Source organism: Elephas maximus, chromosome 4 (assembly GCF_024166365.1).
Source record: "Elephas maximus indicus isolate mEleMax1 chromosome 4, mEleMax1 primary haplotype, whole genome shotgun sequence".
Lineage (NCBI taxonomy): Eukaryota > Metazoa > Chordata > Mammalia > Proboscidea > Elephantidae > Elephas > Elephas maximus.
Genome location: NC_064822.1, coordinates 71,214,126 through 71,239,013, shown reverse-complemented (window position 1 = coordinate 71,239,013; position 24,888 = coordinate 71,214,126). Strand labels below are relative to the sequence as shown.

Here is a 24,888-nt window from a genome sequence, read left to right as displayed (position 1 = left end):
TGGCTCTGATTCATGACTACTCTATAGTTAAGCAAAAGGGATGGAATAAGGAAGGAAGAGAACCGAGACACCTAGTAGCCTGAAAATGCTGCTTTATGTAGATAATTATAGGATGATATTGCCAGACGGAATACGCGTTGTTCTTAATATTAGTTTCATTAACAGAAGGCTAAAGATCTTTCAACTATACCATTCTAGGGATTGACGTAAGGATATAGTTAAAAAGACTTGAGAAATGTGATACCTGTAGTACTACATATTTGGATCCCAGTATACAGACAGACAATTTGAGGTATCTCTGGTGAAGGTATTTTATTTTTCATAAAAATATAATTGTACAATTCTTCTTCAGAGAAAGAAAAATTCCTTCAATGCCCTAAAATACCGTGTAGTTTAATAATAATCTTCTTCCCTTTTAAAACTAAATATGTAATTGATAATACGCAACTGATTTCCTGTGACATATAGCATTTATGTTCTTTAGCTTTCTTTGCCTTTATTTCAACTAAAGATAAATCCAGTTTAATCCTGTACTTTTTGTAATGAGCCAAATCAAGGCTATCATAACGATGATAAAATAAAATGCTAAATAGTGATGTTGGTAAATACTGTCAATTAGCTAGTAAAAAGTGATATAAATTTGCCACAGTAAGACAGATTCTGATTTAGACATAACAGAAAGACAGATTTTTAAAGAACTTAGGCTATATCCTAAAATTCGAGCTGGTCAAACTTATTCCATATTCAGTTGCTCTGCTCTGTAGCAGGTCTGTGCTAAATGAATGACAGAATAGGACTGGCTTAAATACAGAAATATGTTTCCTCCCTTATATCTCTTTCTTTAGGAAAAAAAAAAAAATTACTCTGCTTACTCAGAGAACAAGAACAGCACTATCCTAGAAAGCCTAAGCTCACTGATTCTCTCACCCTCTTCTGTTCTCTCTCAGCCCTTTGTTGCCATTACAGGTGAGTGAGAGATGCCAGGGTTTCATAACACCGCTCCTCACCTGAAATGGGGAAGGAAATGCTTCAGCTGTTTTAATCAGTGACGTTTACTAACGTGCTTCAAAGTGGCCAAAGCGTGCAGTCAGCACAATACCCAAAGCAATCAAATCATTCCTTTTTAAGACCAAGGAGCTTTCTCTTGGTTTGATCTACTACCAAATACTAAATAGGTAGGTTTAGGAATAAAGCCAAATTGTAATTTACTTTGACCTAAAATTATATGTCCTCTACCTGAGGACAGTGTCACTGCTCTTGTAAAGATACTGGAAAAAAAAAAAAATAAATAAAAGCTGAAATGACCCTGACCCTGTAATTCAGAATTATAACCAGGGAAGAAATACTTCAAGCACAATGGAAGACATTCCATTGAAGAGCCACATTCATTTTGGAATGTTTGCTTTGAAAAAAAAACTTCTGGGGAATTCAAAAGGTACTGAACAAAGCAACAATAAAGAAAGTCTTGGGATGTTTTGCAAAATAATACAATTGAGTAGACCAGGTGGCAAAAACATACCCATTAAAATCTGAACAGTATACTTAAAACACTTAAATTCTGAAGGCCTGAATATCAACAATCCTTTATCTGTCTGTATTTATGATTCTGAAAAGACATTAAATACTCTTAAACCCCCCAGTCCTCCAAAACAGAGAGAGACCCAACAAGCTGGGCTAGTGGTATATCAGTAGTCACACACGACTAGACTGGAGATCTGAGTTTGAAACCTAAGCACAAGAGGTCTTTAGGAACTTTATTCAAATTCATGACCTGAGAGAAGTGGAAATGTACCTTGTAATCTTTATATGGTCCATCTCATGTTCCACCCCACAATCTAGACTGTGATGCCTCCTTATAAACTGCCAGTTCATAACAAAACATTGTTCGTTTGGAAGCCAAATATTTGCTTCATTAGAGTGAAGAACAATTATAGTTTAGCAGCGATAGAAAACACAACTTCTGATTTAACAATGGAAAAGAGAGAGTGATAGTGTCTTATTGGGGAAATCAAAAGATTTCTAGGTTTATTTGTGTGTCCTATGATAAGCTTGATTCCTCAAGCATCACTCCATTTGCTAGTCAGGAAGAAAGCAAATATATCTGTGATGGGAACTGGAAAGGACTCCTCTGTTCCACTGCACCTCCTGCCAGGCCCACTAGCTGCAGTGCTGTGCCCAACTCGAGCACCCTCGCTAAACTCCACAGTAGAGGCACGGCAAGGACTGAATCAGATGCACACCCACAGTGTGTTTCCTTCTGGCTCAGAACACATTCATATGGACACTCACGTCAGCAAAGAAATTAAGTGTTCTGGTTACAGCTACAGTCATTAGATCTACCAGCAATTTGTCCCTCATTTTGTTCCAGATCTCTTGATGCAGAAACTCGATCTCGGCAGCTAGTTTCATCCTATCCAGAAAAATTCTCTGAGTTAGTTGAATACACACACAAAAAACGTGTGTGAACATTCACTCCTGCCTTCCCCACATACATACATATACATACAACATAAAAACATACATACAGGCAGTCCCCGGGTTACAAATAAGATCCATTCCTAAATCTGTCTTTAAGTTGAATTTGTAGGTAAGTTGGAACAGGTACATAAGGTTCTTAATTAGCGTAAGTTAGTCAAATGTTTGTCTTAGCATATAGGATACGTTTTACCTTTCTATGTATATAAAACACATAAGAAACACTTCCAAGCCTAGCAATGTTTTCATGAGTGTCCCAATGTAGTGTGTGCATTTGTTATTATGAATCATTGTATGTATTTAACTCAAATTTCTAATATAATAGGCTTTACGGCAGTCTGTTCTTAAGTACGAGTTGTCCCTAAGTTGGACATTAGTAACCTGGGGATTGCCTGTACTTACATATTTTGAGTTGTCAAGATGATGTATGCTGCTAAAATGCCTGAAAGGTTACTTCTTGCTTACAAATAAAATTTGACTATTCTCCAAGTATGGATTAGGCCCTAGCAAACTTTTAAGAATATAGTTTGAGAAGACAGCAACAAAGATTTAAAAAAAAAAAACTGTCTTGAGAGCTCTCTTAATGGATTTTGCTAGCATGTACATTATATAATACAGGCATACCATTATGGATTATAAAAATAGAAATGTATATATTTGTTAATACATATTCACAGCTTATGCTGGAATGGCTCACAGGAGAAATCATGGTTCATGCAGGAAGTATACATTACTCAAGTAAATATAAAGAAATAAGATTAGGTCCATAAAGGCTGAGAACTTGCAGTCAGTAATCAGCCCATTTGGTTTCTCTTTATAGGGCAATCAGAAACATGAAAGGAGGTGACACCAACCAGATACACACATACATACAATTACATGAATTACATGGAAAGAATATAAATAACCAATAAAGCAATGTGGAGTTAAGGTGCAAAAATACAATCTTCAACCCATTTTTCTCTACTCTTGTGTTTTCAAGCATCACAACATGTTAAATGCCATGGTGGCAACACTAACGAGAACAGGTCTGAATGTTTGTAAATTTTCTACGTATTGAAGGTTAAAGCAAGACCCTTTGAGATCTATGATCACCCATTTTGGTAGATACATTTTGCAGATTTACAGAGATGACTACTGAGCAGTAGGTAGTAAACAGAGCCACGAAGTACAATCTTGCCCATTCATCCTCCAATGGGAATCAGAATATTGGTTTCAATCACTGATTCATCATGTCATATGATCTTCACCCTGAAAAATAAATCAAAGTTACCCTTGTCAGTGAAGTTTGGTTACCCTGTTTTAAAATGCATGATGTTTTTTCAGTTTAGTATCTACACGAAGGCTATTTTTTTTCCTCCCCTCAGGTGTATAGTTGGCTTTATTTTGATATTTAAGTAATTCATGTGTACTAAAGAAAAATGATAGTGAAATACTGTTTTCAGATTCTGTTATGCTGAGCCTGTCAATTCATTTTTTTTTCTAATTAATTCATTTATTGTGCTTTAAGGTTACAAATCAAGGCAGTCTTTCATATAAAAAGTTACGTACACCTTGCTATGTACTCCTAGCTGCTCTCCCCCTAATCAGATAGCACATTCTTCCTCTCCACCCTGTATTCCCCATGTCCATTCAACAGCTCCTGTCCCCCTCTGCCTTCTCATCTTGCCTCCAGACAGGAGCTGCCCACATAATCTCATGTGTCTACTTGAGCCAAGAAGCTCATTCCTCACCAGTATCATTATCTATCTTATAGTCCAGTCCAAACCCTGTCTGGAGAGTTGGCTTTGGGAGTGGTTCCAATCTTGGGCTAACAAAGGGTCTGGGAACCATGACCTCCAGGGTCCCTCTAGTCTCAGTCAGACCATTAAGCCTGGTCTTTTTATAAGAATTTGACATCTGCAACCCACTGTTCTCCTGCTCCATCAGGGATTCTCTGTTGTGTTCCCTGTCAGGGCATTGATCAGTGGTAGCTGGGCACCATCTAGTTCTTCCGGTCTCAGGCTGATGTAGTCTCTGGTTTATGTGGTCCTTTCTGTCTCCTGGACTCACCTTTACCAAATGTCTTTGGTGTTCTTCATTCTCATTTGATCCAGGTGGGTTAAGACCAATTGATGCATCTTAGATGGCCACTTGCTAGTGTTTAAGACCCCAGACACCTCTCACCAAAGTGGGATGCAGAATGTTTTCTTAATACGTTTTGTTATGCCAATTGATTTATATGTCCCCTGAAACCATGGTTCCCAAACTCCCATCCCTGCTACTCTGGAGGAAGACTTTTTTAAAAAATACGGATGGAAAGAAAAATAAGCTGATTTGGCTTTTTTCTTTAATTCAATTTATATTATGGCAAATGTTACCAATCTAATAAAAGTTATCAAAAAGCCAATTCCTTCAATTTTATCAATTTTTTAAGAAAGATGAAAAGTTTATAACATTTCCTTATAACTATTTCAAGTGCAATCACAATAATGAAGAAATACACACAAGACATCTTCATTCCAAAATCCTTAAGAGTTTATTCAACAAATGGTGCTGGGAGAACTACATATCCACATGCAAGAGAATGAAGTTGACCCCTACCTCACACCATACATAAATTTAACTCAAACTGGATCAATGACTTAAATACAAAACCATAAAACTCTTAGAAGAAAACACAGGGATAAATCTATATGACCTTGGATTCGGCAATGAATTCTTAGATATGACACCAAAAGCACAAGCAACAAAAGAGAAAAAAATAAACTGGACTTTGTTATGATTAAAACTTTTGTGTATCAAAGGACATTATCAAGAAAGTAAAAGACAATCTATAGAATAGGAGAAATTATTTGCAAATCATGTATCTGATAAGGGTGTAGTATCCAGAATATAAACAGCTTTTACATCTCTACAAGAAGCAGCCAAACAATCCAATTAAAAAATTGGCAAATGACTTGAGCAGACATGTGTCCAAAGAAGACAGACGAATGCCCAAGAAGAACATGAGAAGATGCTCAACATCATGAGTCAAATCAAAACCACACAGAGATGCTACTTCACACTCACTAGAATGGCTCTAATATAAAAAAATGGAAAATAACAATGTTGGTGAGAATGTGGAAAAATTGGAACCCTTGTATATTGTTGATGGGAATGTAAAATGATTCAACCACTGTGGAAAACAATTCAAAAAGTTAAACACAGAATTACGATATGGACCAGCAATTCTACTCTTAGGTATATATATAGTCAACTGCAAACAGGTACTCAAATACTTCTGTACTCATGTTCGTAACAGCACTATTTACAATAGCCAAGAGGTGGAATGAATGGATACACAAATTGTGGTATACACTACCAAAAAAAAAAAAAGGAATGAAATACTGATGCACACTACAACATGGATGAACTCTGAAAACATGCTAAGTGAAAGAAGCCAGACACATATTATATGATTCCATTTATATGTAATATCCAGAATAGGTAAATCCAGAGAGACAGAAAGCAGATGGGTGGTTACAGAGGATGGGAGCCGTGGGAAATGGACAGCAACTGCTTAACGGGTACAGAGTAGTCTTTTTAGATGACAAAAATGTTTTGGAACTAGATAGAGGTGGTTGTTGTACAATACTGTAAATGTACTAAATATCATGGAACTGTTCACTTCAAAATGGTTAATTTTATGTTATGTGGATTTCACTTAAATTTTACAAACTCCTTACAGTGATGAACTACTGTACTACAGAGAGCCTGGGCTGGGTGAGGACAGGCTTTATCATTAGAGCTGTGTGACCCTGGGCACCTCACCCAGACCCTCTTTTATTTATTGATCTATAAAATAAGAGGTAGAACTCAACACAATTGTTGGAGGAAATAATTAAAATAAATATAAGTGAAAGTACTTTGTAAACTATAAATCAAAATACAAATAAAAGGTATTAATATTAACAATAACTAGAATAATGCATTCACATTTATGGACTAAGTTTACTTAATAAAAAATCTTCCATACAGTTTATCACTTGCTCTTTATAGGCCCCATGTCAAACACGTTTCAGTACTTAGACTCTAATACCATTTTACTTGCTTATTAGTGTATAACAAAGGATATCAATGTTTTATTTAAAGACATACTAAGGAAAACCGTCAACAGAAGCCCTGCCCTGAGACCAAAAACCAAAGCAAAACCATTGCTGCCGAGTAGATTCTGACCCACAGCTACCCTAGAGGACAGCGTAGAACTGCCCCACAGGGTTTCCAACGAGCAGCTGGTGGACCTGAATGCCAACATTTTGGTTAGCAGCCCTATCACTGAACCACTGTGCCATCAAGGCTCCACCTTGAGACAGTCCCCTAAATACAAACTCTCCCATGCACTGTACTCACAGGAATTGTTATTAGCTTCTGTCTTCCCAGCCTTCATGTGCCTGCTTGAGTTCTGCTGAGATTTGCTCTGCTCTTCTCCAGTGAGTAGGGCCTTTATTTCAGAAGGGATTTTTCCTTGGTCCATTGCCATGCACCACTGCTTATACTGAAATGTGTAAAATAAATTTGAGTAAAATTTTACCAATCAGAGTTCATGAACCACTGTTAGAAATCCTAGCCATAAGTACTCCCATGACTAGAGATAAGCTGGCTGCCAGCAATTATTCTCTGCTATATTTCTTATTTATAAGCTAGGACATGTATGAGATCTGCCACCTTTCAGAAGGGGGTGCAAAACTGTTGTTAAATCTTCTTTTTGTGATGCACTGAAGTGTTGTTAAGATTAAGAAGCCCATTCTGGTTAAAAGAATATCTCCCTACAGTATGGCATTAGAGATTTATTATGACTAATAAATCATTTTAAAATGGAAATACTCACAAATGGCTCACTATCAGTTATTCACACTTTACTGACAATCACTTTACCCAAACACTCTCTTAGCTAAGAATACATTTAAAAAAAACAAACAATGCAATTTTAGATAGAGTGAGGAGTGGCAATTTGAAAAGCCAGAAGACAATACAGGGAATTTAGACAAGGGATCAAGGTGTAGTAAAGGACCAAAGATGAAACAAATCCTGCAATTTTGCCTAAAGCCTTAATGACTGTCCAAGAGTTGGGACGCAGTCTGTGATTGGGGTCACTGCTGCCCATCCAGTCAGAGCAACAGGCATTTCCTTAACTGCTACCATGCTCTTCCAGATTTCTAAATCCACCAGTGGGAGCTTTACAATGTATAAAGCCATGGATTCAGAACTCGTGGAACCTCAGAGACTAAAATTTTGCTGAAGATCATTCAAAAACTGTTGCAACAGGACATCAACAGGGAACTCCAGAAATTCAAGCCGGATTCAGAAGAGGATGTGGAACGAGGGGTATCACTGTTGATGTCAGAGGGATCTTGGCTGAAAGCAGAGAATACCAGAAAGACGTTTACCTGTGTTTTATCAACTACACAAAGGCATTTGACTGTGTGTTTGCATTCTACTATGTGGATCATAACAAATTATGGATAACATTGCAAAGAATGGGAATTCCAGAACACTTAATTGTGCTCATGCGGAACCTGTACATAGACCAAGAGGCAGTCGTTTGAACGGCAAGGGGATACTGCATGGTTTAAAATCAAGAAAGGTGTGCGTCAGGGCTGTATTCTTTCACAATATTTATTCGATCCGTATGCTGAGCAAATAATACGAGAAGCTGCTGGACTATATGAAGAAGAACATGGCATCAGAATTGGGGCAAGACTCATGAACAACCTGTGATATGCAAATGAAGCACTTAGTGCTGAAGATCAAAGACTACAGCCTTCAGTATGGGTCACGCCTCAACATAAAGAAAAAAATCCTCACAATTGGAACAGTAAGCAACATCACGATAAATGGAGCAAGTACTGAAGTTCTCAAGGATTTCATTTTACTTAGATCCACAATCAACGCCCATGGAAGCATCAGGCAAGAAATAAAATGATGTCCTGCACTGGCAAATCTGCTGCAAAAGACCTCTTTAAACTCTTAAAAAGCAAAGATGTCACTTTGAGGACTACGGTGTGCCTGACCCAAGCCACGGTATATTCAACTGCCTCACATGCATGTGAAAGCTGGACAATCAATAAGGAAGACAAAAACAAGTCGATGCATTTGAATTACGGTGTTGGTGAAGAATATTGAATATACCACGGACTACCAGAAGAAGAACAAATCTGTCTTAGAAGAAGTACAGCTGGAATACCCTTTAGAAGGGAGAATGGCTAGACTTTGTCTCACATACTTTGGACATGTTATCAGGAGAGATCAGTCCTTGGAGAAGGACAACATGCTTAGTAAAGTAGAGGGTAAACAGAAAAGAGGAAGACTCTCAACGAGATGGACTGACACAGTGGCTGCGACAATGGGATCAACATAGCAACAACTGTGAGGATGGTGCAGGACCAGGCAGTGTTTCGTTCTGTTGTACACAGGGTTGCTATGAGTGGGAACCAACTAGATGTCACCTAATAACAATCCCTTTACAAAAATATTTGCTGACTCCTGCTGTAGATCCATTTATCCAGTTACCGCTGAATCTTTCTTCTTGGATCTTCTGCCAACATTTCAAATTAAACATGTCTAAAAATCTGAACTTATATATCTTTTCCTAGTAAGCCTACTCTGCATCATCTACATTCCCTATCTCAATATATAGGACCATCATTCATCTAGTGAGACATTAACTGTCACACTTAAGTTACTCCTACCTCACCCCAACTTCTGTGGCTTCTACCCTTGTAAGAACTCTTGTATTTATCTGCTTTGCTGCATCTGCACTGATACTAACTTGGTTCAGGCCAACTACCATAGCCTCCTAAAGGCTCTCTCTGCCTCTAAGCAGTCTCATCTACACACCCTTATCCACTCTCCACACTGCAATCACAGCGGTTATTCTTAGACAAATCTAACCATATCATTCTTCCCTTTAAAAGCCTTTAGATGAAGTTCTTATTCCTCATCATTGCTCAGAAGGCCTGTCTATGCCTGTTGTTGTCCACGCCCACCCAACCCTTATCAAACTCTTATCACTACCACCACCTCATTTTAAGATCTAATCACATTTCTCAGAATCTGCCATAGTTTCTCACTTCTGGACCTTAGTCTACAGCTACTGGCTTCACTGCTTAGTATGATTGGGGCCTTATTGTATATGCATGATAGAATCATGTTCCTTTCTCTCTCTCTGAGGTCAGCTGATAACAGGCCATGAGGTGGTCCTTCTGGTTTGGCCAGCTGCTCCCCGCCCTCATTACCACAAATCCTCAGGCATAGCCTTTAGGCCTAGATAACAAAAAGTACCTCGGGAAATTCCAAAGATTCTCTCTCAGGAACCAAGGATAAAGTCCAAACTGCTCTTGTAAGGTGATTCATTGTGGGAGGAAGATGTGGCAGCAGCTTCCATAAAAATTAAACCAAAAACAAAAAAAACCAAACCCGTTGTTGTCGATTCTGACTTATAGCGACCCTGTAGGGCAGAGTAGAAATGCCCCACAGGGTTTCCGAGGCTGTAATCTTTACAGAAGCAGACTGCCGTATCTTTCTCCCACGGAGTGGCTGGTGGGTTCAAACCACCAACCTTTCGGTTAGCAGATGAGCACTTAACCACTGTGCCACCAAAGCTCCTTCTATAAAGATAAAAAAAAAAAACCCTGTTGCCATCGAGTTGATTCCTACTCATAGCGACCATACAGAACACAGTAAAATGCCCCACAGGGTTTCCAAGGAGCTGCTGGTGGATTTGAACTACCAACCTTTTGGTTAGCAGCTGTAGCTCTTAACCACTATGCCACCAGGGCTCCTCTGTATTACTGCCACTATGGGGCAGTTCTGCTCTGCCCTATAGGATTGCTGTGAATCAGAATCAACTTAATGGCAATAGGGAGATGATTCATTACTTCACAGAAGGCAAGAAATAATTTATAGCACAAATCAAATTCAATATATTAAACAATCTACTGAATAGTGTATATCTGGATTCTCCTCATGTCCCAACCTTATTTCTTACCTTCTAAAAACTCGAGGCAGCCTACCCCAGTTTTGCTACCATCGTGGTAGTACCATCTTTCTCCTCTCCTACCTATCACCTCCCCTCTAAGTTCACAGTAATGGGGTTTTAGTTCTCTTTTACCTACTCTCTTCAATACTTCCACAGGCACTACACAAAATCTGAATGAATAAAACATGTTAAATAAATGTTTAAACACATACAGTACCATACTATGCATATTTTACATATTTGTTATATTGTTTTTTCAGGGCAGCAATATATTCTGAACATCTTTCTACATCAGTAAGAAAAATATGTGCATTGTGCTTTTTGTTGGCTGTGAAGTAGTCCAGTAGATGAATATAGTATAATTTATTTAACCAATCACTTGTTGTACATTTGGGTTATTTTTCCATTCTTTTATACCATAAACAATTCCTCAATGAAACAGTCATGTACATTCAGCTCCCACAAGCAGTGTATGAAAATGCTTATTTGTGTACAACCTCACTAACAGATTAATAACCTTTCCAAGGTTTGCCAACTGAATAGGTGAAAACTGGTATCTTCAATGTTTTGAAGAATATTTCTTTCATTGCTAAGTTGAGGTTATTTCATGCATTTATTGACAGACTTTCTTACCATTTCTAGTTCCTCTCGGAGAGCACATATGGCTCTTTCTCGACTGGATACCAACTCTTCCAAATACTGATATCTCAGCTTTTTTCTGGCCCGGCATTCTCTTGCACTCTGCCGGCTCCTCTCAAGCTTTGCCTTCAGGTCAATTTTTGCTGGCTTCCGACCACGTTTACCGGGCTTCTTTACTTTGCCTCCAACCACCTTCAGCAAGAGAGAGAAGAAATAATCTTTCTCTTAGTTCTGTGCCCAGGAAAGCAACTAGAGCTGCATATTAGCAAAGAGAACATATACAAATTATAAATAAATAAGACCCATGGAACTATGAGGTCTCTGGGTGGCACAAGTGGTTTGTACTTGACTACTAACTTAAAAGGTTGGTGGTTCAAATCCACCCAGAGGAACTTCAGAAAAAAGGCCTAGAGATCTGCTTCTGTAAAGAATACAGCCAAGAAAACCCTATGAGCAGTCCTACTCTGTTAACACATGGGGTAAACACATGGGGTCACCATGAGTTGAAATCGGCTCGACAGCAGTGGGTTTTTTCTTACAGAACTAATAAAACGTAATTCTGTCAGATGCCTGTGGGTCTATGCCTCATACTTTTTTTTCAGATACCATGGCTGTGAGAGAAGAAATAACGTAAGTTTTTACTCTTTCCTCAATAATAAACTTTAAATTATTTGACAATAAACTCTATGAACCATATGGAACTTACAATAAAAAACTAAAAGATCAGTGCTAAATATTTTGTTCACGAAAAATTTTTATTGACTTGAAAAAATTATTGGTAAGTTATTTCAAAAAGTAAAAAAAAATCAACATTCAAAATTGTAATTCAGTGTGATCTCAACGTTATAAAACATTACATAGGAGAAAGGAAGTTAATAAAAGGTTAATGAGGATTTCTCTGATAGGTGTAACTGCACATAGCTTTTTTCTCATCTGTACTTTTTATGATTTTTGTATGTTTACAATTAGAAAAAAAGAAAATATGTATATAAAATTATATATGTGTGTACGTGTATGTATCCTGAGCAATTTGGCTATTTTTAAGTTCCCTCTTCAAATTTTTTGAGCCCAAAGGAGCCACAGGAAGTCTCTGAAATGTTCGAGGTAATCTTCTCTCATCTTTATCAAACCAAAAAACCAAACCCAGTGCCGTCGAGTCAATTCCAACTCATAGCGACCCTATGGTGGCTTAGTGGGTAAGTGCTACGGCTACTAACCAAAGGGTTGGCGGTTCAAATCTGCCAGGCGCTCCTTGGGAACTCTATGGGGCAGTTCTGCTCTGTCCTCATAGGGTTGCTATGAGTCTCTTATCTTTAGAAGCCCATAATTACAATCCTAGACCGTCTCAGTAGATTTCTACTTGCTCCCACTGGTGGTCATAAGATATCCTCTCAACACTTCTATTATTCGTTTACCTTCCTAGGCCCAATTTTTTGGTGACTGACTATTTAGTTTGGAACCTCCTCAAGTTACAAGATGTAACAATGAGGTAAAGATGATAAATTTTTAAGTACATGAACCAGAATTCATACATCAAACAAACATCCTTTAAAGCAGTCACCGAGAAAGGGCATACATTTATTCTAACAATGCCACTGTTCAACGCTTTTGAGAATTGCTTTCTGATCCTGTTTTTACAAGCTACAACACAATATGCCTTGTTACCTTAGAGCCATACATTATTCCTTTAATTCCTAGTGTAATTATCCACTTTGTTTATCTGATTTTTTTTTAATTGTTGTCGTTGGGAATATGTACAGTAAAACATACACCAAGATGACATATTCTACATGCTGACATTGATTACATCCTTCAAGTTGTACAGCCATTCTCACCCTCGTTCTCCCGAATTTTCCTTCCCCGTTAACACGAACTCACTCTGAGGTGACTCTGAATGATGTTCAGCCCTCTGTGGAAACCACCCTCAGAGAAGAAAAACGTTGTACCTTCACTATACTGACAGGAATACTGCTGAAGATTTAAAGGCAATTCTAAATGAGAAAATGCAAAACTCAAAAACAGGCAAATCAGCAGAATAAAAGTATAAACCTTCCCAGGGAACAAGGGTCAATATCCATTTGGATCTAAAAACTCTGATTTGTTTTCTTGTTTGAAATCACTATTGTATACCAACAACACCCACTACCCTATAAAGATCAGTCATTACTAAGTATAATAGTTAGATCAGCAAAACCAAACTTTAAATGTGAACCAGCTACATTTACCAGACATCACTGTCATATCATGATGGCTAACCATTGTATTTAGTATTTTATAAGGTGGCTCTGATTACACCAAATCTCTGGGGGGAAAAATTCTCTCCTTTCTAGCATCATCTTAAAAGCTAGCTGTTTTAGGACTGCTCCCAAGTTAATTTCAACTTTTCCAAAACTGGTCTTTTAAAGCTTCTCTAACATGCATGTTTTTATTCCAATATAACAATACATACCTCAGACAGCTCTTCTGCAGAGCCGCATATTTGCTAGCAATTCCAGGATGACCTATTTGATCCAAAAGTTATTATAGCTAAATTTTAAATTATATTTAGTTATAGCTCATCAATAGCACCAAAAACAAAAAAACAAAAAAAACAATTCCAACTCATAGTGACACTATAGGACAGAGAACTGCCCCATAGGGTTTCCAAAGTTGTAAATCTTAACGGAAGCAGACTGCCAAATTTTTCTCCCTTGGAACAGCTGGTGAGTTCGAGCCACTGAGTGCTTTAACCACTGCACCACCAGGGCTCCTCATTAATTTCACAGTTCTAATACAATAATATTTCAAAATCATCCTGCATTAAAACCAAATGTATTTGCTATTGCTAGTTTTTAAAAAACAATGTATTATAGCATAAAATAATATCCTACAGTGAAACGAATGGATAATGACATCTTTATACAGGAGAATGAGTCATCAGTCACACAACACTGTAATCCAATACCTCACAGATTGTTGTTTTTAATTAATTCAGGAGTAGCAGCCTTTGAGAAGCCGCCAAGAGAGCACACAGTACTTCATGGGCTTCATTGATTTTTGAAATAAACTTAGCACAATAACTGTTATAGCCCTTTGTTTAATTTTCATAATAACAAAATATTTAAATTGGGACTATTTTATTCCTTTTGTTAAAATTAGAAATGCATAGTAAATGAATCCAGGTTTCCTGTATTTTATGTCATCGCCTGTACAATTACATTTAATACACCATAACCACTTCTCCAGCTTAATTTTTAGCTTTTAGTACCAGCAAAATTCTGATTAGTATACCAGTTTTCAAGAGAGTCAAGTACATCACAAGGTTACTGTAAATCTTTTTTAATTACTGTACTTTAGATGAAGGTTTACAGAACAAATTAGCTTCTCATTAAACAGTCAGTATATATATTGTTTTGTGACACTGGTTACCTACCCCACAACATGTCAACACTCTTCCCTCCTCCACCCTAGCTTCCCTGTTATCAGCTTTCCTGTCCCCTCCTGCTTTCTAGTCCTTGCCTCTGGGCTGGTGTGCCCCTTTAGTCTTGTTTTGTTTTATGGGCCTGTCTAATCTGTGGCTGAGGGTGAACCTCAGGAGTGACTTCATTACTGAGCTACAAGGGTGTCGGGGGCCATACTCTTGGGGTTTCTCCAGTCTCTGTCAGGCTAGTAAGTCTGGTCTTTTTTAGAGTTAGAATTTTGTTCCACATTTTTTTCCAGCTCTGTCCAGGACCCTCTATTGTGATCCCTCTCAGAGCAGTTGGTGGTGGTAGCCGGGCACCATCCTGTTGTACTGGACTCAGTCTGATGGAGTTGTGGTGATAGTTGTGGTCCATTAGATCTCTGGACTAAACTTTCCTTTGTGTTTTTAGTCTTCTTCATTCTCCCTTGTTCCCAAAGAGATGAGGCTAGTGCAGTACCTTAGATGGCCACTCACAAGCTTTTAAGATCCCAGACACTACTCACCAAAGTAGAATGTAGAAAATTTTCTTTATAAACTATGTTATGCCAACTGAGCTAGGCGTTCCCCAAGACCATGGTCCCCATAGCCCCCAGCCAAGTAATTCAGCTCCTCAGGGAGTTTGGATGGTTCTATGGAGCTTACATGACCTTGCCTTGTACAAGCTGTGCTGGCTTCCCCAGTACTGTGTATTTATCTTACCCTTCACCAAAGTTACCACTTATCTATTTAGTGTTCTTCAATACCCATCCCTCCCCTCCCCTCCCTCGTAACCATCAAAGATTGTTTCTTTTCGTGTGGAAACCTTTTCATGAGTTTTTATAGTAGTGGTCTCATACAATTTTTGTGATTCACTTATTTCACTCAGCATAATGCCCTCCAGACGCATTCATGTTGTGAAATGCTTCACAGATTCATCATTGTTCCTTATCATTGTATAGTACTTCACTGTGTGTATGTTCCATAGTTTGTTTACCCATTCATCTGTTGATGGGCATCTAGGTTGTTTCCATCTTTTTGCTATTGTGATCAATGCTGCAATGAACATGGGTGTGCATATGTCTATTCGTGTGACGGCTCTTGTTTCTTTAGGATATAGTCCTAGGAGTGGGTTCCTGGGTCATATGGTATTTCTATTTTAAGGAAGCACCATACTGTTTTCCAAAATGGTTGTACCATTTTACATTCCCACCAGCAGGGCTTAGGCGTTCCAATCTCCCCACAGCCTCTCCAACATTTGTTGTTGTTAGGTGCCGTAGAGTTGGTTCCAACTCATAGCGACCCTATGCACAACAGAATGAAACACTGCCTGGTTCTGCGCCATCCTTACAACTGTTGTTATGGTTGAGCTCATTGTTGCAGCCACTGTGTCAATCCACCTCACTGAGGGTCTTCCTCTTTTCTGCTGACCCTGTACTCTGCCAAGCATGATGTCCTTCTCCAGGGACTGATCCCTCCCGACAACACGTCCAAAGTATGTAAGGCGCAGTCTCGCCATCCTTGCCTCTAAGGAGCATTCTGGCTGTACTTCTTTTAAGACAAATTTTTTCGTTCTTTTGGCAGTCCATGGGATATTCAATATTCTTTGCCACACCACAATTCCAAGGTGTCAATTCTTCTTTGGTCTTCCTTATTCATTGTCCAGATTTCACATGCATATGATGTGATTGAAAATACCATGGCTTGGGTCAGGCGCACCTTAGTCTTCAAGGTGACATCTTTGCTCTTCAACACTTTAAAGAGGTCCTTTGCAGCAGATTTACCCAACGCCATGAGTCTTGATTTCTTGACTGCTGCTTCCATGGCTGTTGATTGTGGATCCAAGTAAAATGAAATCCTTGACAACTTCAATCTTTTCTCTGTTTATTATGATGTTGCTCATTGGTCCAGTTGTGAGGATTTTTGTTTTCTTTATGTTGAGGTGCAATCCATACTGAGGGCTGTGGTCTTTGATCTTCATTAGTAAGTACTTCAAGTCCTCTTCACTTTCAGCAAGCAAGATTGTGTCATCTGCATAATACAGGTTGTTAACGAGCCTTCCTCCAATCCTGATGCCCCGTTCTTCTTCATATAGTCCAGGTTCTCGAATAATTTAATCAGAATACAGACTGAATAGGTATGGTGAAAGAATATAGCCCTGACGCACACCTTTCCTGACTTTAAGCCAATCAGTATCCTCTTGTTCTGTCCGAACAGCTGCCTCTTGATCTATGTAAACGTTCCTCGTGAGCACAATTAAGTGTCCTGGAATTCCCATTCTTCGCAACGTTATCCATAATTTGTTATGATCCACACAGTCAAATGCCTTTGCATAGTCAATAAAACCGAGGTAAACATCCTTCTGGTATTCTCTGCTTTCGGCCAGGATCCATCTGACATCAGCAATGATATCCCTGGTTCCATGTCCTCTTCTGAAACCTGCCTGAATTTCTGGCAGTTTCCCATCAATATACTACTACAGCCGTTTTTGAATGATCTTCAGCAAAATTTTGCTTGCCTGTGGTATTAATGATATTGTTCTATAATTTCCACATTCATTTGTTATTTTCTGTTTTTTTCATTTGTGCTGGGGTGAGATGGTGTCTCATTGTGGTTTTGACTTGCATTTCTCTAATGGCTAGTGATCGTGAGCATTTCCTCATGTGTCTGTTAGCCGCTTGAATGTCTTCGTTGGTGAAGTGTCTGTTCATTGCCTATTTTTAAATTGGATTGTCTTTTTGTTGTAGAGCTGTTGGATTTTCCTGTAGATTTTAGAGATTAGACTTTTGTTGGATTCGTCATAGCCAAAATTTTTTTCCCAGTGTGCAGGTTCTCTTTTTACTTCTTTGGTGGAGTCTTTTGATGAGCATAAGCGTTTAATTTTTAGGAGATCCCAGTTATCTACCTTATCTTCTGGAGTTTGTGTGTTGTCACTTATGGTTTGTACCCTGTTAATGCCATGTATTAGGGCCTCTAGGGTTGATCCTATTTTTTCTTCTATGATCTTTGTAATTTTTGGTTTTATATTTAGGTCTTTGATCCATTTTGAATTAGTTTTTGTGTACAGTGTGAGGTATGGGTCCTGTTTCATTTTATTGCAGATGGACATCCAGTTTTGCCCAAATCATTTGTTAAAAAGACTATCTTTTCCCCATTTGATGGACTCTGGGCCCTTGTTGAAGATCAGGTGACTGTAGGTGGATGGATTTACATCTGGATTCTCAATTCTGTTCCATTGGTCAATGTTATCTGTCGTTTGTACTAGTAGCAGGCTGTTCTGACTACTGTAGCTGTGTAATAGGTTCTGAGGTCAGGTAGTGCGAGTTTTTCTACTTTATTGTTCGTCTTCAATAGTGCTTTACTTATCTGGGGCCTCTTTCCTTTCCATATAAAGTTAATGATTAGTTTTTCCATCTCCTTAAAGAATGTTGTTAGTATCAGGATTGCATTGTATTTGTAGATTGGTTTGAGTAGAATTGTCATTTTCACACTGTTGAGTCTACCTATCCATAATTATGGTATTTTTTCCATTTATATAGATCTCTTTTGGTTTCTTGCAGTAGTGTTTTGTAGTTTTCTTTGTACAGGTCTTTTAAATTCCTGGTTAGTTTTATTCCTAAGTATTTTATTTTTTTAGGGGCTATTATAAATGGTATTGTTTTCCTTATTTCCTTTTCATTCTTCCCTTTATTGCTGTATAGAAATTCCACTGATTTTTGTATGTTTATCTTGTATCCTGCTATCTGCTATCTATTAGTTCCAGTAGTTTTCTCATGGAGTCTTTTGGGTTTTCTATGTATAGTATTGTATCATCTGCAAATAGGAAGTTTTACTTCTTCAATACCGATTTGGATGCCCCTTATTTCTTTTTCTTGCCTTATTGCTCTAGCTAGGACTTCGAGCACAATGTTAAATTGGAGTGGTGATAAAGGGCATCTTTGTCTTGTTCCTGTTCTCAAGGGGAATGTTTTCAGCCTCTCTTCATTAAGAATGATTTTGGCTGTTGGTTTTATATAGATGCCCTTTATTATGTTGACAATTTCCCTTCTCTACCTATTTTATTCAGAGTTTTTTTTTTTTTTTTAATCAGGAATAGGTGCTGGACTTTGTCCAATGCCTTTTCTAAAGTGTCAACTGAGATGATCATGTGATTCTTTTCTTTTACTTATGTGGTGGTTTATGTTGATTGATTTTCCAATGTTGAACCATCCTTGCATACCTGGTATGAATCCCACTTGGTTGTGGTATATTACTTTTTTGACATGATGCTGAATTCTATTGGGGAGAATTTTGTTGAGAATTTTTGCATTTATATTCATCAGAGATATTGGTCTGTAATTTCCTGTTTTTGTGGTGTCTTTGCCTGGTTTTGGTATTGGGCTTATGCCGGCTTCACAGAATGAACTCGGAAGTATCCCTTCCTTTTCTATGTTCTGAAATAGTTTAGTACTGGTGTAAGGTCTTCTCTGAATGTTTGGTAGAACTCTCCAGTGAAGCCATCTAAGCCAGGACTTTTTTTTGTTATTTTTAATTATTATTATTTTTTCAATCTCTTCTTTTATTACAGGTTTGTCAGATTTCCAACATCATTTTGTGTTAGTTTGGGTAGGTAGTGTGTTTCTAGAAATTCGTCCATTTCCTCTAGGTTTTCAAATTTGTTATAGTTTTTCATAGTAGTCTGTTTATGATCCTTTTTATTTCAGTTGGGTCTTTTGTAATGTCCCCCATTTCATTTCTTATTTGAGTTATTTGCATCCTTTCCTGTTTTTCTTTTATCAGTTTGGCCAATGGTTTGTCGATTTTGTTAATTCTTTAAAAAAAAATTTTTTTTTTTTCTTTTCAAAGAACCAACTTTCTGTTTTGTTGATTTTTTTCTATTGTTTTTCTATTCTCTGTTTCATTTATTTCTGTTCCGATCTTTATTATTTCCTTTCTTCTGGTGGCTGTGGGCTTCTTTTGCTGTTCTCTATTTGTTCGAGTTGTGTAGCTAATGTTTTGATTGTGTCCCTTTCTTTTTTGATGTGTGCATCTATTGCTATAAATTGACCTCTGAGAACTGCCTTTATGATGGATCACCCCTTTAATCATTATATAGTGCCCTTCTTTGCCTTTTATGGAGGACTGTGTTTTAAAGTCTATTTTACCTGAGATTAGTATTGCCATTACTGCTCTTTTTTGGTAGCTGTTTGCTTGATATACTTTTTCCTATCCTTTGATTTTTAATAAATTTATGTGTTTCTAAGGTGTGTCTCTAGTAGATAGCATATGGATGGATCCTGTTTTTTAATCCATTCTGTCATTGTCTGTCTCTTTATGGTGCATTTAGGCCGTTTACATTCAGTGTAATTATTGATAGATGTGAGTTTATTGCTGTCTTTTTGTAGGTTTTTTTTTGTTTTTTTTTTTTGGTGCTGATGTTTTCTTTGTTCCTCTTACTCTTCCTGTGTTGAATTCCTTTTGTTTGTGGATTTTTTCATTTCTTTTGTTCTTGTAGATTTCGTGTTTACTAAGACTTTATGTTTTTCTTCTTTATTTTGATGAATAGGTTTGTTAAATTTCTTTGTGGTTACCTTGAATTTACCCTTATCTTCCTAGGTTTGAACCTATTTTTTATTACTTGGAATCACTTTGCCTCTCTCTCCTTTAGAAAGTTCTATAACTACATTGTTTATTCCCTCTTTTATTGTTCTGATGTTGTCGTCACTTACAGATTAACCTCTCTGGTTCCCTGTTGTAAATCTTTTAGTTTTGAATAGTCCTTGAGGGCTCACTTCCTAGGTTGGTATCTGGCCAGTGCGATCTTAGGTCCTAGATTCAGGCTGTTGTCTGATGTTGTTTGTTCTAAAACTGAAGGACTCCCTTGAATAATTCTTGTAAGTTTTTGGTCTGGTTTTTACATATTCCCTTAATTTCTGTTTATCTGGAAATGTCTTAATTTCACCATCATATCTGATTGAGAGTTTTGCAGGATATATTATTCTTGCTTGGCAGTTTTTTTCTTTCAAGGTTTTATATATGTCATCCTCCTTTTATATGACTGCCTTCTTGCCTGCATGTTTTCTGTCGAGTAATCAGAGCTTAGTCTTATTGTTTCTCCTCTGTACGTGACTTTTCATTTTTCCTCAAGCTGCTCTCAGCATTCTTTGTCTTTGGTTTTACCTAGTGTGATTATGATATGCCTCGGTGATCTTCTTTTGGGGTCTGTCCTATATGGCGTTTGTTGAGCTTCTTAGATGGTCAGCTTTTCATCTTTTGTGATATTAGTTTTCTGTCAGCAATTCTTCAATGATCCTCCCTGTGTTTTCCGTTTTCTCCTTCTGTTCTGGAGCTCCAATCGCTCACAAATTTTTGCTTTTGATTGTATCCCAAATTGTTCTTGGGGTTTTGTTTTTCTTTGTTTTTTTTTTCTGATCTTTCCTCAAACGAAGTGGTATCTAGGAATTTGTCTTCAATTTTATTGATCCTGCCTCCCATTGTTTCAGAGCTGCCCCTCAGCCCTTCTATGACACTGTCCGTTCCTGAAATCTTGTTGTTTATCTTTTGAATTTCTAACTGTTGTTTTTGTATGATTTCTAGTTGTGAATTTACTTTGACAGTTTGTTCTTGTATTATTTTCTTGACTTCTTCCATAGTTTTGTTTGTATTTACCATGAATTTGTTTGCCTTTTTCATGAATTTGTCTATCTTTCCTCATCTTTATCTGCTTTTTGCTTCAACTCTTGGATAGCTCTAAATATTAGAGATCTGAATTCCCTATCTGGTAGTTCCAGTGCCATTTCTTCTACTGGAAAATCACCTGGTGTTTTATTTTGGATGCCTACTGAAACCATCCTGTCCTGCTTCTTTTTACATGTTTTGATATTGTCTGCTGTCTTCTGGACATTCAGTAGTTATTTTCTTTGCTTTCTTTTTTTTATTGACTATAGATTGTTTTGTCCTGGTTTTTTGTTTTATTTGGTTATGTCTGAGCAGGTGGATTGTGTGTTCTTTCTTGTTTGCTCGTCTGTGTACACAATGCTTTTCACCTCCTTGTCCAATGGGCAGAGCCAGTCACTCAGCTATGATGCAGCAGGGCAGGTCCAGCTGAAGTGAATGGGCTGAGATGGGTTGTTTGTGGCAGGTACAAAGGCCAACAGGGCAGGCTGGGGATCAGTAGAGGGCAGGTTCCAGTAGGCCATGCCTGTCTTGCTTGGGGGTGCAATGTTCAGTGCACGGTGCAGATAGGCAGAAGGTAGGGAGGAGGTTGTGATGTGTGGAGCTAGATTGCGTACGGGAAAGAAGAGAAAGAGAGAAACAGGAGCCAAAAAAAAAAAAAAAAAGTGCTGAGGGAGGCTGCCATTGGAGTAGACAGACGAGAAACCAAGAAATGAAGAAAAAAGGAAAAAAAAGAGAAAATTAAAAAAAAAAAAAGAAATGCCCCCAAGGATCCCACTGGTGTGGCAGCTCAGACCGGGGAAGTGGCTCCCAAACTGCGAGGTACAGCCCATCTAGAAGAGGCAGAGATGGCACACAGTGCTAGGTATTCAGGAAACAGGAAAAGCAAGTAAGTAGAGAGAGATGAGAAACCGAGAAATGAAGAAAAACAAAAAGGATTTAAAAAAAAAAAAAGAAATGCCCCCAAGGATCCCACCAGTATGGCAGCACAGATCAGGGAAGTGTCTCCCAACCTGCGTATCACACAGCGCCAGGTATTCAGAAGACAGGAAAAGAAGGCAAGTATAGAGAGATGAGAAACCAAGAAATGAAGCAAAACAAAAAGAAAAAAAATGCCCCCAGGGATCCCACTGGTGGAAGCAGTTCCCCTGCTGAGGGACACTTCAGAGCCCGTCAAGAAGCAGCAGAGATGGCACACGGAGCCAGGTGTTCAAGAGAAAGGAAGGGAACGAGGTGAGAAAAAGGGAAGAAACTAAAAGAAGTTGAAAAATGCAGTAATGGCAATGAACGAGCCAGTTGGTGGGGGCGGGGGGGGGTTCGAATCTAAGCAGCATGGAGCTGACACCTCCCTGGGTAGCTGACCACAGCCTGCCAGGAAGCAGCATAGGCCAAGCAGGGGTAAGAAGAGTGGGAAAGTATGTATCGCTGGTTATTGGGTGCTCTGTCTCCTGCTGGGGGCTCCATGAAGCTGCTTTCCCGTACTATCTATCTGCCAATTTCTGATAGGAGTTCAAGACGGTGAATTCGTACTGTGTTAGCTGACAGGGGACCTCCGCTCCACCTCTGTCTTTGCTCTCTGTTCTCTGTCAGTTCCTTATTCCATTTGGTGCTTAGTTGAGTTTTTTATCTATTCATTTGACTCTTAGGGTTCCAGGACTGATGTCTATCTCTGTTTTACTTATTTTTTTGAGTCTTTGCTGTGGAGGGATGGCATGGTACTTCTGTCTATAGCACCAGGTTGGTTCCACTGATCCTATTGTAAATCTTAAGTATAATAATATATATGAAAGCATTTTGTAAAGCAAAAGTTATTATACAAATGTAGGTAGGTTTGTATACTAGTTGTAACAACGTTAACTTTATATATTTCGTAAGCCATAAAAATTGAGGGAAAGATAGCAGAAGTTAATTAGAAGCAAGGAACCAGAAACTAAAAGCTGAAATCAACCTTACAAATTCCTTAAATACCTAAGCTCCCTCCCCACCCCCCCAAATTCATATCATTTTCACAAACTCCATGATAACTATATTGTCCCCCTGCTCTCTCCTATTTCTCTAGTGAATTAATGTGGCTAAGTAAAACTACTGACTTTAATGAGCCAATACAAACTAAAAAAAATAAAGCTCTAAAAATAGCCCCAAAGTTTAACTTTCCCTTCCTGTTCCAAATGTATTTCTTTTGGCATAGAGCCACATGCAAATTTAAATAGCTAGCTTTAAAACACTACATCTTGCCCACTATTCATTTTACTTCTTTTTTCCCCCACTACACATTTGTGAGCTGAGCATAATATGCCTCTTGCTCTTCAACTCTGGCCTGAAGGGAACTACTCAGGAGGCCCGGGTCCCTATCCACCACCACGAAGAGAATACACCTGTCAGCCACTGATCCTCCCGTATCAGCCACAGAGAGCTTCTTTCATAAAGGTAGAAAATTAGAAATGTTAGATTTCAGTTTTCTACAATACTGTCTTCCTTACATGTTAATGTTAAAGCCTACTGAATGCAAGCAAGCAAGCGAGACTATCCTGCTTTTCTGTTGATTACGAGCCAGTTTTTAAGGAGACTCTTGGTGGTGCAAACAGTTAATGTGCTCGGCTACTAACCGAAAGGTTGGAATTCAAGTCTACCCTGAGTGATATGCCTCAGAAGAAAGGCCTGATGATCTACTTAAAAAAAAAAAAAAAAACAGCCATTGAAATAGTATGGAGCACAGCTGTATTGTGACACACATGGGGTCTCCATGAGTCAGAGGCAACCTGACAGAAATAAAAAGGATTACAAGGAAATACTATGAACCACTGTATTCCAATAAATTAGATACCCTATACAAAATGGACAAATTCCTAGAAAGACACAAACTACCAAAACTGACCCAAAAAGAAATTAAAAAACTGGATAGATCTATAACAAACAAAGAGATTGAATTAGTAATCAAAATTTTTCCCACGAAGAAAAGCCCAGACCCAGGTGACTTTAAAGTGAATTCTCCAAACATTTGAAAATTAACACCAATCCTTCACAAACTCTTTCAAAAAGGAGTAACATTTCCCAACTCACTCTGTGAGGCCAGTATTACCCTGATGCCAAAGCCAGACAAAGATATTACAAGAAAATACAGAGCAGTATCTCTTACGAATATAGATGTAAAAATCCTAGACAAAATACTAGTAAATTTAATCTAGCAAAATATAAAGGGAATTATACACCATGACTAAGAGGGATTTATCTGAGGAATGAAAGTTGGTTTAACACCCAAAAATCAATATATCAATACAAAAAAGGACATATCAATATAAAAAAGGACAAAAATCACATGATTATCTCAGTAAAAATAGATCCAGAAAAATCACTTGACAAGATCTAACACCCCTCCATGATAAAAACACTCAGCAAACTAGGAACAGGTGAGAACTTTCCTCAACCTGATAAATGGCATCTACAACAACCCACAGCTAACATCATACCTAATGATGAGACGCTGAATACTCTTCCCTCAAGATCAGGAACAAGACAAAGACATCAGCTCTCACCATTTACATTCAAAGTTTTACTTGAGGTTCTGGCCAAAGCAACTAGGCAAGAAGTAAAGGGCCTCTGAACTGGAAAGGAAAAGTAAACTATTTCTATTTGAAGATGATGTGATCTTATACATAGATAATCCTATAGACTCCCAAAAACTATTAGAGCTAATAAATTTAGC

At 38.1% G+C, this 24,888-nt stretch overlaps 1 protein-coding gene across 1 annotated transcript in view; it reads right to left on the bottom strand.

Annotated features, from left to right (window-relative positions):
* Nucleotides 1-301: 301 nt before the first annotated feature.
* Nucleotides 302-24,888, bottom strand: part of CREBL2 (cAMP responsive element binding protein like 2) — a 40,813-nt gene continuing 16,226 nt past the window's right edge. Inside the window, exons 2-4 of the mRNA XM_049882513.1 lie at nucleotides 11,108-11,305; nucleotides 6,847-6,991; nucleotides 302-3,726 (exon numbers count right to left, since the gene is read on the bottom strand). Of these exons, the coding sequence (XP_049738470.1) occupies nucleotides 3,722-3,726; nucleotides 6,847-6,991; nucleotides 11,108-11,305 (348 nt within the window). The 3' untranslated portion in view covers nucleotides 302-3,721. The remainder of the gene's footprint in view (nucleotides 3,727-6,846; nucleotides 6,992-11,107; nucleotides 11,306-24,888) is intronic.